General features: G+C 29.4%; 1 protein-coding gene across 1 annotated transcript; it reads left to right on the top strand.

Annotated features, from left to right (window-relative positions):
- The first annotated feature begins 7093 nt into the window (after nt 1-7093).
- LOC129953414 (MAM and LDL-receptor class A domain-containing protein 2-like) lies at nt 7094-15987 on the top strand. Its single transcript, XM_056066623.1, has 7 exons — nt 7094-7401; nt 10623-10781; nt 10862-11234; nt 11392-11609; nt 12659-12829; nt 14644-15183; nt 15680-15987. The coding sequence occupies exons 1-7, from the start codon at nt 7140-7142 to the stop codon at nt 15913-15915; spliced, it is 1959 nt and encodes a 652-aa protein (XP_055922598.1). The 5' UTR covers nt 7094-7139; the 3' UTR covers nt 15916-15987.

The raw sequence follows: 15987 nt of genomic DNA, 5'->3' as shown, positions 1-15987 counted from the left end.
AATAAATACGCTATGCTTCTCGCTGCTTAGCTACAAGAGCGCAGCGCATCGTCTAAAAATTTAAAAAAGACACACACACACACACAAGTAAAAAAGAGCAAGGCGAAACCCTGTGCACTGATAGCAAATATTATTTTGTTTACATTTGCAACAAACTTGTTAAATTGTTATTTTATATTCATGATAAAAACTTCATTCCACGGTGTGCAACAATAAGTTCGATTGAAAAACTACTGATTATTATTAACTATGGTATATACAGGGAGCTAGGTCGGGTGTCAAAGTCGATTTGAAAATTAGTAATAAAAACCAACTTAAGCTCTAAGAATAGAATTTTTAGTGACCATACTTAAAAAAAACATGTTCGGGAAAATTGCATTTTTTGTTAATTTTTTTCTTCTAGCTTGATGATCAACAATTATTGCCTGAAAACAGTTTTTAAGGGAGTGCAGAATTGACTTTCAAAAACAAATATATTCTGAATAATTTCTCTAATATTCAGCTCCACATTTATTGTATTGTGTGAACGGAAAAGTCATAATTCAATAATTTCTCTAATATTCAGCTCTACATTTATTGGATTGTGTGCAACCAGTGGGTGATACTATAAAATTAATTTCAAATTTTTAAATTAATGATGTGCAAATAATGGTAGTGCAAATTCGACCTTCAGCTAACACAAAACCAATTGTATTTATTCTATTGTACCGAATTGGCACCGTTTAGAATTTATTCTATTCTATTCTATTCTATTCTATTCTATTCTATTCTATTCTATTCTATTCTATTCTATTCTATTCTATTCTATTCTATTCTATTCTATTCTATTCTATTCTATTCTATTCTATTCTATTCTATTCTATTCTATTCTATTCTATTCTATTCTATTCTATTCTATTCTATTCTATTCTATTCTATTCTATTCTATTCTATTCTATTCTATTCTATTCTATTCTATTCTATTCTATTCTATTCTATTCTATTCTATTCTATTCTATTCTATTCTATTCTATTCTATTCTATTCTATTCTATTCTATTCTATTCTATTCTATTCTATTCTATTCTATTCTATTCTATTCTATTCTATTCTATTCTATTCTATTCTATTCTATTCTATTCTATTCTATTCTATTCTATTCTATTCTATTCTATTCTATTCTATTCTATTCTATTCTATTCTATTCTATTCTATTCTATTCTATTCTATTCTATTCTATTCTATTCTATTCTATTCTATTCTATTCTATTCTATTCTATTCTATTCTATTCTATTCTATTCTATTCTATTCTATTCTATTCTATTCTATTCTATTCTATTCTATTCTATTCTATTCTATTCTATTCTATTCTATTCTATTCTATTCTATTCTATTCTATTCTATTCTATTCTATTCTATTCTATTCTATTCTATTCTATTCTATTCTATTCTATTCTATTCTATTCTATTCTATTCTATTCTATTCTATTCTATTCTATTCTATTCTATTCTATTCTATTCTATTCTATTCTATTCTATTCTATTCTATTCTATTCTATTCTATTCTATTCTATTCTATTCTATTCTATTCTATTCTATTCTATTCTATTCTATTCTATTCTATTCTATTCTATTCTATTCTATTCTATTCTATTCTATTCTATTCTATTCTATTCTATTCTATTCTATTCTATTCTATTCTATTCTATTCTATTCTATTCTATTCTATTCTATTCTATTCTATTCTATTCTATTCTATTCTATTCTATTCTATTCTATTCTATTCTATTCTATTCTATTCTATTCTATTCTATTCTATTCTATTCTATTCTATTCTATTCTATTCTATTCTATTCTATTCTATTCTATTCTATTCTATTCTATTCTATTCTATTCTATTCTATTCTATTCTATTCTATTCTATTCTATTCTATTCTATTCTATTCTATTCTATTCTATTCTATTCTATTCTATTCTATTCTATTCTATTCTATTCTATTCTATTCTATTCTATTCTATTCTATTCTATTCTATTCTATTCTATTCTATTCTATTCTATTCTATTCTATTCTATTCTATTCTATTCTATTCTATTCTATTCTATTCTATTCTATTCTATTCTATTCTATTCTATTCTATTCTATTCTTTTAAAATAATATAATATAATAAAATATATATTGCATTCTGTTTTATGTTTTTTGCACCATCCTGTTAAAACCACATATAGCCCAAGCCCAAAGACAGTTCGATGATAAGTTCAGGGGTGTGTTCACAAATTAAATTTAAAGTTTTCAAGTCGCTTTTGGAAAACACTGTATACAATGTTTATAAAATTCATTGATTAGTTATTTGGATCTTAGATCGTATCTTTCCCGTTTATTAAATAGCAAACTATAGGAAGGAATGACATTTTTTAAATGTTTTCTTTTGTCTGAATGCTTACGAAACATATTTGAAACGTTTCTCTGTTTTCTATTCAAAATGGAAACATTTATTTGCTCCCAAAGCAAGGAAAAATTTTAAACAAGGTTTTCTGAAATCGTTTTTTTTGTGTCGTGGACACATTTTGAGTGTCAAAGGTCGATAATTTTTAAGCAAAATCGCTTCATAATCTTAACTGTTCCAAGACTCCACATTTGTGCACATATGTTTCGGAGTGTGAAAATGTGTGGGTTGTGATATGTATAAGGATGCGCGTTCATACTTATAATTCAGTTGGTTTAGAATCGTGGTTAAAAAAAGAAGTGGGAATTTTTCCGAATTAAAATGTGGATTCATTGTGACCTAAATAAATCATACACCTAGGGCTAGCAACTAGGCGAGACCCAGCGAAACCTTTGCATGTTTCGTCTGGGTCCCGTCAAAATAAAAAAAAAAATAATCTCGTTTCGGTATACTTTTATGATTTGAATAATTTGGTTAAGTTGTCGGAAATAAAAAATCTAATACTGTATTATAAACATTGTTGAATGGTTCTTAAAAGACAAACTTTCAATTAGATTTATTTGACATTTAATGATATTATCAGGAAGACTCACGAATAATGATATGCCAAATGGTAGGGGCATTCAAAATCAAAATATAAAACGTCTTTGGATATTTTGTACGGAAATTAATATTACAGACAAAAAAATCGCAGTCACTGAAAGAGGATGTTCTGAAAACAAAAAGTCAAGGCTCTAAGCCAATTTCGGTACAAAAAAAACAGTCTCGTCAAGTAAATTTCAAAAGTAGTATCGTCTAGTCCAGGTTCCACGAGACGATACCAAAACTAGTTTCGTCTCTTTACACACACCGCTGTCGGTACCCACAAATGTGATCTTTTGTAGCCCCTTCGTGATTCATTAAAATATAAATCAAATCTAAATCGGAAAGTTAAGAAAGCGGCATACAAAGTTTCAGTATAAGGCATTAATAATTTTTCGATATTTACCTAAAGATTTTTTTTTACATTTATGTTGGTTTGTTTTGTAATTTTTTTTTTTTTGTATTTTTTTACCACGACTTTACCATATAAATAAATTCTTCTAAAAACTTGCTACATGTTCCACATAAAATTTCAGCTTATGTTGTTCTAGAAAGCCACCGAAAACCTTAACGAAAACAAATAATACACAACGAATTCAATATTTTTTTAAATTCTTTAATTAATAATTCAACGTAAGTACCAACACAGAAAATAATCAAGTCGAATTAATTTTGGTACGTAAAATTTCAATATTTGTTCAAACATTTTATTTTAGTTTGGAAAATCTTTAAGGTAATTGGATATTGAATAAAAATAAAACAAAATTTAAAAGTGATAGGTTTACTTCAAAAAAGGGTGAAGATTCGACAGATTATATAAAAGCTCTGAAAACCTAATTATACACAACGATATATTGAACAAAACTGTAGGGTGACAATTGATGAGGAAAAAATTCGAAAAAAAAATAAACTTAGCACCTTAAGAAACCATAAAAGTGCGCTAAAAGAAACATAACTCTGAATGAAATTAATTGAAACGGCCCCAGAATAATATCAACGCTTCGGATTACCCTTTGTTTAAACGACACATCACATATTCCTTCCATAACATATTTACCACACTCCATTCTGATGATTGTTATATAGATGATTAATCATTCCACTTCATTCGTATGGAATAAAGCTCCACCAAGAAATATAAGTTATTTTTTTTTACTTTTTACAAATTTTTTAACTATTTAAAAAGAACAACAAATTGATGTGAAAAATCAAGGAAAAATAGTCATGCAATACAATACAATACAATATAATAATATCTTAATATATACAAATTATGTTTCAGGATGTTGGCCCGCGATCAATTTCAAAACTACTTAACCAATTTTAATTAAATTTGTACACCGTGTGCAGTTTGGTCCAACTCAGTTTGGTCCAACTTGAAAGATAGGATAGCTCACATCGTAATATTATTTAATTAAAAGTATTTGTTTATTATTTGACAGTCAAAATTATTAATTAGCTCCAAACGATTCTAAGAGATGGCGACATCTGGATTGAGTAAGTATTTAAAGATGGCGCTATGTCAAACTTCAAACGTTTCGTATGAGCCAGTGGCTAACGCAGGTAGTTGTTTCGGGGGTACAAAAATGGCTTGTAGAGGGTAACAACATAATTGCTTTAGCTGGAAATCTAAAATCTTTGAAATCCTTTAAACTGTTTTGTTTGCTGTTAGTTGAATTGTATGAAGTCGGGCTGGTGGTTTTAAGACTTGGAAGCACGCAGATATTAGATAACATTTTTATCTTTAATATTTAGAAGATAAATCATTAACTTCACAGTTTTTTTTCTCGAATCGATACTTTTCATATAAATCGTCTTCATCTATATCAAAGGGGTCCAATCGGGTTAAGTAGAGCTTTCGATTTTTGTTAGTTGGTAGCATTCCAACATCCAGTTCGATTTTTTTCCAAGAGTAATTCTTGTCATGAAAGGTGCTTTCTCAAATTTGCCGTTCGGATTCGACTTAAAACTGTAGGTCCCTTCCATCCCTGACAACAGTACTCGCACCCAGGAATGGTTGAGAGTTGTCAGTCACTAGGCCCTAGTTCTCGAACGGACTGTTGCGCCACCCATTTTATTTATTTATTAATAGATTTAGAAACAGCTTAAACATAGGTTCCGTCGTGTTTGTCTTTAGACTCCAGATTTTTTAAAATGGATTTAAATTGTCTATGAATAACATACACTGAAGCTTAATTTGGCAAAGACAAATTCAGAACTTATTAAGGAACTATGAATATGACCCTATGTCGGTGTAAAGGTTCGAAACGCATTCATAATCATTATTTCTAGTATTTTCGTGGTGAGTTTAAGAAAAACGAGTTTAACAATTACGAAATTCCATCTAGCAATCTAAGGTAAATTTGAATATGCGAAAACAAACAAGAGTACTGTGAAAACAGAAAAATCTCACCTCAACTCTTTGTTTCTGTAAAACACATTTATTCATGTGTGAGTTCAGCCTAAGAATGATGGGATCGACAGCGGCAACTAGGAAATAAGGCGTACCAACTTATACATGCATAACGCATACAAAAATTAAGTTTTAACTTTGAAGTCAAAGTCAAACTTTTTTGACAATCGTGAAAGCAAGCTATATGTGTATATATGTAATTTTTATTCATAAATGAATTGATTCAGAGTATTATTCCAGAGTAAATACTTGAATCATAACTGGCTGAGTCAACAGGCTATTTTGGCAGCCAAAAATGTTGATGTTGACGAAATTAGCTAACAGATTCTAAATTCAATCGGTACTGTTGTTAATGAAAATGACAGTGTAAAATTTCCAATTGAATTTTTAAATTCACTACATATACCTGAAAAGTCACCAAATAATCATCGATTAAAGATTGGCTCACCCACTATTCTCCTGCGTAATTTGAATCCTCCTCAATTATGCAACGGTACACGTTTGGTCATCAAAAAGATCTCCAGTGGCCCTGTGATACCAAACCCTTCACAAGACTGCAGTTTCGAATTCGTTTAGCTTATTCCATAAGTTTCAAGACCAAACAATGTCCATTTGTGCTTTAGATTTCGAAAATCTATGTTTTTCTCGTGGGCAGCTATAGGTTGCATGTTTACGTGTAGGAGAACCGTCGAATCTATTTGTGTTAGCGAAAGACAGGTTAACCAAAAATGTTGTTCACCTATTAGTGCTAAATGAAATAAAATTAAATTTATTTATAATTTAGAAAATTAGAAATATTATTGTTAGAAGATTTCAAACTATCCGCGCTACCAAACTCATTTATAAGTTTAACTTTCACAGGTTTAAGAACAATTTAAAAAAAATCTATCGGTTTATTTTTCCAATTCTCGATTCGACCAAAAACTTTGTATGTAACTTTTAGTTGAAAAAAAAAGGAAAACTTCGCCTAATGTGAGTCAGCTAAAACCTTAATTTCTAAATTTGACGGACAGAATGGGAGACCACCTTTGTTCGACCATCTCTACCATCGTAATGGCATGGTTGATTAAAATCTCAAATTCGGATTTTTTTAAGAATGCAAAACTGCCACATGGTTCCTATGTGTCAGAAGTAAAAATGCTTGTTTTTGACCCTATAAACTAAAATTATCAATTTTTGGGACTCAAGTTATCGCACTCTCCCCGTATGTTTTTTTATTTTCCTGCCGGAAATTAATTTTCCTGTCGTACGCTCCTGGTTTGTATTAATATTTCAATCATGTACAATTCTAATTACAGATTCTTCTCGAAAAATAATTCCTTGCACGATTTCAACTAAAACAATGATATTGTCGAAATTGTCTAAGATCGCTTAAGCCGACTTGTTTCCAAAAACAAAATTTCAATGATTTGTTTCAGTGATGAAAAAAAATTAAAATTTGCCACAAAATGTACTTAGGTATATCCAATTTTTGTGTACCATAAATATATAAACCGCAAAGTCGCTACTGATTTTCTTACATTATTTTATTTTTTAATCTTGGATCGCCTTATTTAGTAGTTTTTTTTCTTTATGATAAATTGATAAAGTTGAACCTACATCCATACCACAAAAAATATATGGACTCCATTTTCAAATTATTTCAACAAAATTGTCTAATAGTACGAGTCAGACAGTCACTCAGACCAGTATAGTAGAATTCTTTGACTTAATAACATAATGTTTTCATTATTTCGATGTGTTGTTCTGATTTTCTTAACGTATTTTTTCATAATTAATAACGTCGTCAATGCGCAACGAGCACAACGCGGACAGAGATTACGTTTATGTTCAATAGTTAGTGTTCCAAATTCTGTAGTGCGCTTTAAGCATAATTATAAAATTATGCGTATAAGTTGTGTGTCAGGATTTACTTTGCAAGGAAGTAATATTGTCGGTTGTGAAAACGGCAAATGGAATGCAGAAATTTCAGTTTGTACAAGTAAGAATATGATGTTTTTCTTCAAAAGAACTACTTTTTTTTTAATAAACTATGAGGAACCATAGTTTTGTAAGACTTAATTCAACTAATAATTTTTAGTTTAAAGTCATACATGTTAGGAGTCTTAAACGGATTTCTTAACATATATAATAAAATATATTCAAAAACTCAATAAAATAGGAATGATTTCTGTATTTAAAATTATAATTTCCGGCTCGGTGCTAGATCGGTTAGAATAAATTCTGTTGTATTAATTTTAAATGCAAAAACAGATAACAAAGAATTCAAAAAAAAAAACACAACCACCATGCACTAACAGTCTCAATTAGATTTAAAAGGTTTTGGACCTGGTGATAAGCGAGCATATAATTATCGTATACAAAATGTGCCCACAAGAGATAAAAGTGGATATAATCCATACCATAAAAAAGAAAAAAAAGGACAGAAAAAGAGATTGCTTCATAAAATAATTTTATTTTCGAATTTAAACTCAATTGAATTTTGAATGTTATCCTTGCTATAAAAAAAACTTTTTACTATTAATAAGTAAACTTTTTGTAAAATATAAGAGAAAACATTTTTATTTTCAAATTTGAGGCAAATGCACCTTAAATCGTAGGCTGGCTCAAAAATCGTAAGTCATTATGGGAATTGTAGAAAACTTTATTGAATTGTATCTGAAATATACGACCTTGTGCTTGGCAAAATCACCATGTATTGTTTGGACTGTGTGACAAAGAAAACCTAATTTTTTGTCTAGCTTAATTTAATATCCTAGAATAATATTAAAGATTCTTTGTTAAAAAACTTTACACACAATTGTCTTGATTTAAATTCATTTACTGTAAAACCACTTTTAATGTGAATTTATATCTTTAATTATTTCAAACTCAGCAATTCTCTACATGTAGGTGCGAACAAAAAGTGTCTTCCTTTCCACTATGTTGGTTTTTGACAGTTGAAAACTGTCAACTTGTTTAAATTTAACGGTTATGGTTATTGAGGAAGCTGAAGTTTGTCATCTAATCGGAAGGGTCATCTTAACGTTTTGGAAGTTCCAACAAAATTCCTGAAAAAAAAACACTTGATTTTAACTTGAAAGAAAAAGGTAAAGCAGATCTCCTTTGCCTTCTTTACTCAAAAGTATGCAACACTAAAAAAAAAATTAACAAGAAAAGTCTTGGGCAAAACAACATCTTTGCAAAATCTATTATATTCATTTAATTTTAACATTTATTTGAATATACACTTTTAAAAACTTTAAAAAGGTATTCTAAGAAACTTTTAGTTTTTAAAATATCTATTAAAAATGTTCACCACAGTAAAATATTGTATGCACGTATATGTATTTACTAAAAGTGGAGATATTATTTTTTAAAGAAAAAGCCGTATTAATAACTTCGTGTTTAAAAAAGTTAACTTAAATTGTAATAAGCGTCCTAAGGCCCTATTAAGCTAAAAGCTTTATTTTATTGCACATTAAAGACCTTCAATCTAGTCCCGGAGAAGAAAGTGCTCAAGAGTGGTGTTTACCTGGAAGGCGCTATCTCTGACAGGTCTTCACAACTGCTTGACGACATCGACATCATGGACCACAATAAAATCTTTAAAGGACCAATAAAGAGAAGAAATTAATAGACGTGTCACAAATATCTGGCAAATATTTTGGAGTCTCAAACTTGAACCAAAGTATAGAAACACGGAAATGCTTCTTTGACTGCGCTATTCTACATATCAAGGTACCTTTGATAGCATAGCCAGTGTAGAACAATAAAAACCCATGAGAGAATTCAGCATCTCAACTACGTAAGATGACCATGCCCAAATATTAAAGCCAAGTAGAGGTATGTGGATTACTAACCAGACCGGTCAAAATCGTTTGCTCTTCAACCTATTGTTGGAAAAAGAAATATAACACTATGAAACATCTACTAAACAAACAATCCCCAACAAGGATATCAGGACTCATTGAAACTGATTGAACGATCTGCAATAAGCTAGAGTGCATATAAATGACTGAAAAACAAAGTACAAGGTTAGTGTTAATATTTTGGAAACCAAACAACAACAGTGCTCCAATCTTTTACCTACCTTGGTTTAGTAGTAGCATTTAATAATAATAAAATAAGAAGAAATACGCAGGCGTCTGTTAAAAGCAATAGCTACTACAAACACACACAAACAAATATCTCTCCAAAACTCTTTTATTTCGACTCTGCGTTGAAACTTCGAGAAATTTTGAAAATGTTCAATTTGTCAAATCGTAACGATTACAACAACTTCCTATGGGAAGTTATGAAATGGAAATGGTCCTGAAAAACTTCTTCTACTAATAGGCCAACCTATGGTGACGACTATTTAAATAGCCATAACACGGTTGATAAGGCTATATCTTTCTCACAAAAGATGATATTCGTTTTTGTCGATGCCGTGAATTAAAGCCAAGTAAAAGAAGACAAAGTTTCGAAAGTTGTCCTACTAAAACTTTACAAAAGTGAATTAAGATTAATTTTCGGAAGGTGGTCATATTGCACTTTTGACCATAGTTCAAATTGGGCTTATCAACGAGTTAAGCAAAGATAATGCGAATTACCCGATTCTTCATCAATTGTAATATTAATTAAAAAAGTTGCACGAAGGAACGATCACGCTCATATTTCGGTATCACTAATTATAATACTAAAAGACTTTAGAGATCCCAGAAATTACGGTCATTTTGAGTTACGTCATTTCATTCTAATAGAAATTTTGTTTTATTTCATTTGGCCCTATTTCGCATCACTGTTTAGACTATTTTAAACGAGATACAAAAACTCAGTACCTAGACTAGATTCGTTATAATTTACGAGACTGAGAAGAATGGGATTTTCCTATTTTGACAAAGACGACAAGAAAAGTACATATGTACATACTCGTATATTTAAACACACATAGTACAAAAAGTCTCTGTACAACAGCTTTCTTTTTGTTGATTCTGAGATAAAATATTTATTACAACATAAACAAAACAAGAATTTTGAAAATCACAATCACATTTGTGTTTTAATTTGGTAAAAAGGTGAAAGTGGAAACTAATTTTTTTCCATATTACCACTTTGGTTTTTACATTTATTCCTTGCACTTTTTTCAAAAAAACACTGAATTTAGGCTGCTGTACGGAGACTTTTTGGACTAAGCGTAGCTTTGTGTTTTTTATCTAAACTTTTCACCTTTTTTTACAGAAGAAGGGTGTCCAAAACCTGAAGCAATACAGAATGGGTTAGTAATGCCAACTCGTTATAAGGCCAATCTTTATTGCAAAGATAATTACAAATTAATTGGTGGTAGAGTCACCTATTGCAATGGCACACATTGGGATCGCCCTTTGGGCAGATGTAAGGGTAAATATTAACCAAAATTGAATGCAGAATAAAAAATAAACTAAAACATATTTTTAAAAACTATTATTTTATGTATTTAGAAATAAGCAATCAAATTCAATTAGCATGTGATTTCGAATCAGACGATTTGTGCGGTTGGTCCCATGACGAAACGCACAATTTCGATTGGAAGCGTGTAATGGCAGCAAATTTATTTCAACAGCTTCGAACTGGACCGCAACACGATCATACAACATTCACAGCTAATTCGGGGCATTATATGTTGATGGAAAGTTTCGATCAGCTGCCACATACGAATGCACGCTTAATTTCTCCAGTTTACTCAAAAGCCATAACAAATAATTACGGATGTTTTCAATTTTTCTACTTTATGTATGGAGCAGCAGTTGAGAGCTTAAATATTTACGTTAAGCCCGTATCGGTGGATATGGAACAAATGTTGCAGGAACCTGGGTGATTTTTTTTTTCAACATATTTGCAATATAATCATCATTATCATTATATTATTTTTATTATTATTTGTGTTATTGGGTTTAATTATTATCAGTTTTATTTAGACAATACTTTGAGATTATTCAAATAGTTATGTTATTAAAACCCTCTTTTATAGATTCAAGCACTTTAGTATAACAGGAAATCAAAAAAATGTTTGGAAAGAAGGCCTTTTTATTATAAAACAAACAACAGAAAATTTCCAAATTGTTATAGAAGGCACAGCTGGAATAAATCATTTAAGTGATATAGCCATCGACGATGTAAAACTAATGGAACATTCCGAATGCGTGGCACTTTCTTCAGATGGAGTAACAAAATCTCCCGAGTTTACAGGTAAAAGAAAACCTTACTTTCTAATGCCGTTTTGATTTTAAAACGACTGTATTTGAAAGCTGTTGAAATATGTATTATAAAATGATGATTTGGAATATCGTATACATTTTTTTTGAAGCCATGAAAAGTATAAAATTACTTTAAATTGAACTTAAATTGCTTTACCCTGCCAGTGACACCTAAAGCATATTGGTCCCTTCCCCCCTGGCAGGACTCGCACACAAAAATTGTTGAGAGCAATAAGTAAGTAGGTGATTTCTACCGGCTGGAATTAATGGATGTATTAATAAATATAGGTGTATAAATAATAAGTATGTATAGTATATCTACAACAAATAGGATTACATAGTCGTCTTTGGTTTTAAATTGTGACTTGCGACATATAGGAACCAAATGGCAAGTTTTGCATTGATTTATAATTGATTACTTCCGTCTGTCTGGCCTGGCCCCAACATTAGCTTGATTGACTTCAAATTTGGAAATTTGTTTAAGATGTTAAACAAAATTTGTTGGTCAAAAATCTAAAATTTAAATTTTCTTAAAAAAACTAACTGATAGATTTTTTTAAATTTTTTTGTTGTTGTTAATTTGAACTTTCGAAAATGTTGTTGTATTGCTGCCGACTAATCCACTGATTTCAATAATTTTTGTCCTGCACAAGCTCTTATAATGTTTCAATAGTATTTGATGATCCCAAATATCATTGTTCTTATTACTACTACGCATATTTTTTCAAAATTAGATATCTTGAAAATGGGTCATCACTTTCTTTGCGTAAATATTTTTAAACTAAAATGGCAAAATTGTACATGATAGTAATTTAAAGAAAACCGCTGTAACGATTTTCAAATAGAAAATTATAAAAATAAAGTTTTCTTCTGAGAATTAAAAGGGCGTTTTAAAATACAGAAACTGTTTAAAAAAAAATTCCTGCATTTTATTTTGCTATTAAGTACCCTTTTTTTAAAGTGAAAGCAAATCATCGAAAATCAATCAAAATAAAAAAAAACATAGCGTTGTAAAACTAATAATTTTCTATTTATTTTCAGATTATGCCATTTTCGATGTACAATCATGTGAAGGACGTTGCAATGAAACTACCTCATCGAATTACGGTTTAACAAATATAAAAGGAGTATTTTATAAGTCTTGTGATTGCCATGAAGATTGTGAAAATCTTAATACTTGCTGTCCCAACTATCGATCAATCTGCGAATTTGGTAAATTTATATTCAAGTAATGGTCATAGAATAACTTTTCCTTGGCTTGTAAAAAATCCCATCGTATTTTATTATGAATTTTGAAATCGTTGAAGGCTTGATAATTTACGTTGATATTTAAAACACAATAGCATTCCATTTCACTCAAAACCATAATGTTTAGCTTTGAGTGTTTAACAAATATACACATGAGAAAGTTTAGACCGTTCCCAAGTGGCAATTTAATTTCAAGATAATGGGATTTATGTTTCAGTATAATATAGACACTTCTTCATAGAGAAAACCATAACTTTGAAGACAAAAGAGTTGTTTAGAGCATTATTTGATATTTAAGGAAAACGAGTCATTTTAGACAAAAATTACTTGAATTGGTACAAATACAAATATATGGTCTCAAATTTAAATTCAATTCAATTTATGTAAATAATTTTTGAGTAATTCAAATATAAATTAAAAAAAATATATTTAAAAAAAATAATGCTTAGAACAATATTTTTAAATTTGGTAAAAAAATAGATAAAATGCTAAATTAGCTTTGATTATTTTAAAAGCCTAAACAATTTTAGTTGAAAACTAAAAACTAACTAAATCATCTAGTTTATGAATGAATTTAAAGTTATCCAAAACTACTTTTTATTAAATTTGTGCAAAATTATTATGGTAAAATATTTTGACTCTTAATTTCTAAAATGAAATAAATGCTAAATAAAAATGCAACCATTTCTTATAAGGACTCACATCATTTTCTTCCCATAAGAAGTTATTATAATAGATTCGATTTGTCGAACTGAATATTTTGACATTTTTCGACGTTTCAATGTCGCTAGAATCTAAGTAAAAGATTTTTAGAGATATGCCTGTGTGTGCGTGTTCGCATGTTCGGAAACCTTTTTTCGGTATTTATATCTTAAGAACCAGTAGAGATATTGACTTTAAATAAATGTTGTTATACAGATAAAGGACTCTCAAAAATATTGAGTGGCTGGTTTTTTAAATAAATATCAACCCAACATATCTCATGAACCAATAACGTTAACGACTTAAATTAAATGCTACATTATATATTGTAACGTGATGCCAAACCAATATAATTATGAAAAAAAAATCAATTAACGTTTTTTTTTATAAATCAAAAAATCTAAAAAAAATAATTGTCAACTCGAGTATTTTACGAACAAAAAATGATTATATCATTAGAAATGTTATTCAACGAAGAATAACGTTTTTCGAATGTGGTAAAATTTTGGGAAAGATCGAATTGACCTTTTTTTACAAAAAATAAAAACCCAAAAAAAAACATTACTTAAACTTGATTTTCGACGCAAATTTTCATTTTATGGAAAATATTGCTTTCGATATTGCGCACAAATTTTATACTAATCCACTGTCATACAAATTATAATCTACAATAGAAAATACGCATAATTGGTAAAAAATGATTTTCTAATATCGATATCTCTGTGCAATATTTTCAGCGTTGTGAGTTTTCAGTATTCGATTACGAATTCATATGGATATATAGGTTAATTTAAAAATTGTGGAAAAATGTGTTATAAACAAATGTTTATACATATTAGTTAGTTTAATTAAATTTTAATTTAATTTTAGAATAAAAGAGTAGATTTGTGGCATACAAAATATAACAGCAGCCCTCGACTGTAAGAAGCAAACAAGAGATTAGGTATAAATAACGAGTTTATTTTGAACCCCCTAAATTATAAAAAAAAACTTTAAAATATAGCAATTAATCCTTTTTTTATAGATTTTTCCTTAATGGTTTAAAATAATGAGATTTAATTTAATATTTCTTAAAGGTAATAATGCTGAACAAACAACAACTGAAATATCAGGGCCTGCAACATTTATTCAATCTTCTTCATCAACCATTCCTCGAACTAAAACTACTTCTGCAACAACAACAACTTCTACTCCCATTACTACAACAACTACTACAACAACTACTTCTTCTACTACTAATACTCCTTCTACTTCCACTATCACAGCTGTCAATTTCACCATTAATTCTTTCAGTACTAAAACTTCTACAATTCCAATTGTAAAAATGTTTACAATTATTAATAGCGATAAATATAGTAAACTTTCGACACAACATAAAATAGAAATACCGGAAGCGAAAACAACATTAACGACAGCGCCGATTACAGTTGAAATAGTCACTGAAATGCAACAAACAGTTCCAGCCTTGAGTTCAACAACATCAAGGACAACAACGTTTAATGACAATAATGAATTGTTTATTTCATCGTCTCCAGCTAAACCTAAGTTATCGTTTCCTAGAAGCCCAGAATCAATGGCGAATACAACAACGGAAAACATTTTATTATTACGGAAAAGTAAATAGAAATTTATATACCATATACTTTTTTTAAAGCAACAACGTAATGGCTGAATCACAAACACGCTTCAGCTTCGGCTTCACTTGACATTTACGAGTTCAGCCATAGGAATTCAATGCATGCTATCACAATGGAGCTTCGACCTCACGTTTCGTTTGAAAATCGTAACGAAAAGAACGTAATGTGACTCCAAACGGAAGCTCTAGTTCAATCATCTGAACATTTGCTTTGTCTGACAGCTCAACAGCTGTAAAAAATGTCAACAAACAAAATATTTGATCTTTGGAGGGATGAAATAATAGAAATGTCGTTCAAAGCAACCTCGAAGCAGGCCCACCGTAACGCAAACGAAGCCGAAGCTGAAGCGTGTTTGTGATTCAGCCATAAACGTCTAGGAATCATTTTTGTTTTTGTTCTTGAATTTCCCAAAAGGAAATTCTTTTTTTTTAATAGTTTTATTTATATAAAAAAATCTTCTTAAATTTTATTTTAGACAAACTTATAATTTGGAATATACCAAAATACAAGCCCATCAAACAAAATGGCAGTGGTTCCAGTTTAGGAATATTACATTTGACTTTGATCATAGTTACTATCTTAATTGTTATACTGGCAATCAAACATCACAAGCTGATCAAAAGATTCAAACAACGTCATCTTGATCGATTTCTAAAAGAAGACAACGAAGATGCAACAGTGTTAATTTATAATCAAAACAATGAATTATAATTAAAGAGATCTGATATGAAACAAATAAATTATTTCATGCATTTGTGAAATAAATGCGAAATAAACAATTTT

This window comes from Eupeodes corollae, chromosome X, assembly GCF_945859685.1.
Source record: "Eupeodes corollae chromosome X, idEupCoro1.1, whole genome shotgun sequence".
NCBI lineage: Eukaryota > Metazoa > Arthropoda > Insecta > Diptera > Syrphidae > Eupeodes > Eupeodes corollae.
The sequence above is the reverse complement of the archived record's forward strand: the minus strand, read 5'-3'. Positions and strand labels throughout refer to the sequence as shown.

What these genes read in the sequence shown, in the direction of transcription:
- LOC129953414 (XM_056066623.1), top strand. Translation starts at nt 7,140, where the DNA reads ATGTTTTCATTATTTCGATGTGTTGTTCTGATTTTCTTAACGTATTTT. An exon ending in TCGATCAATCTGCGAATTTG is followed by an intron (nt 12,830 to 14,643) that starts GTAAATTTATAT and finishes TATTTCTTAAAG; the next exon opens with GTAATAATGCTGAACAAACA. An exon ending in CATTTTATTATTACGGAAAA is followed by an intron (nt 15,184 to 15,679) that starts GTAAATAGAAAT and finishes ATTTTATTTTAG; the next exon opens with ACAAACTTATAATTTGGAAT.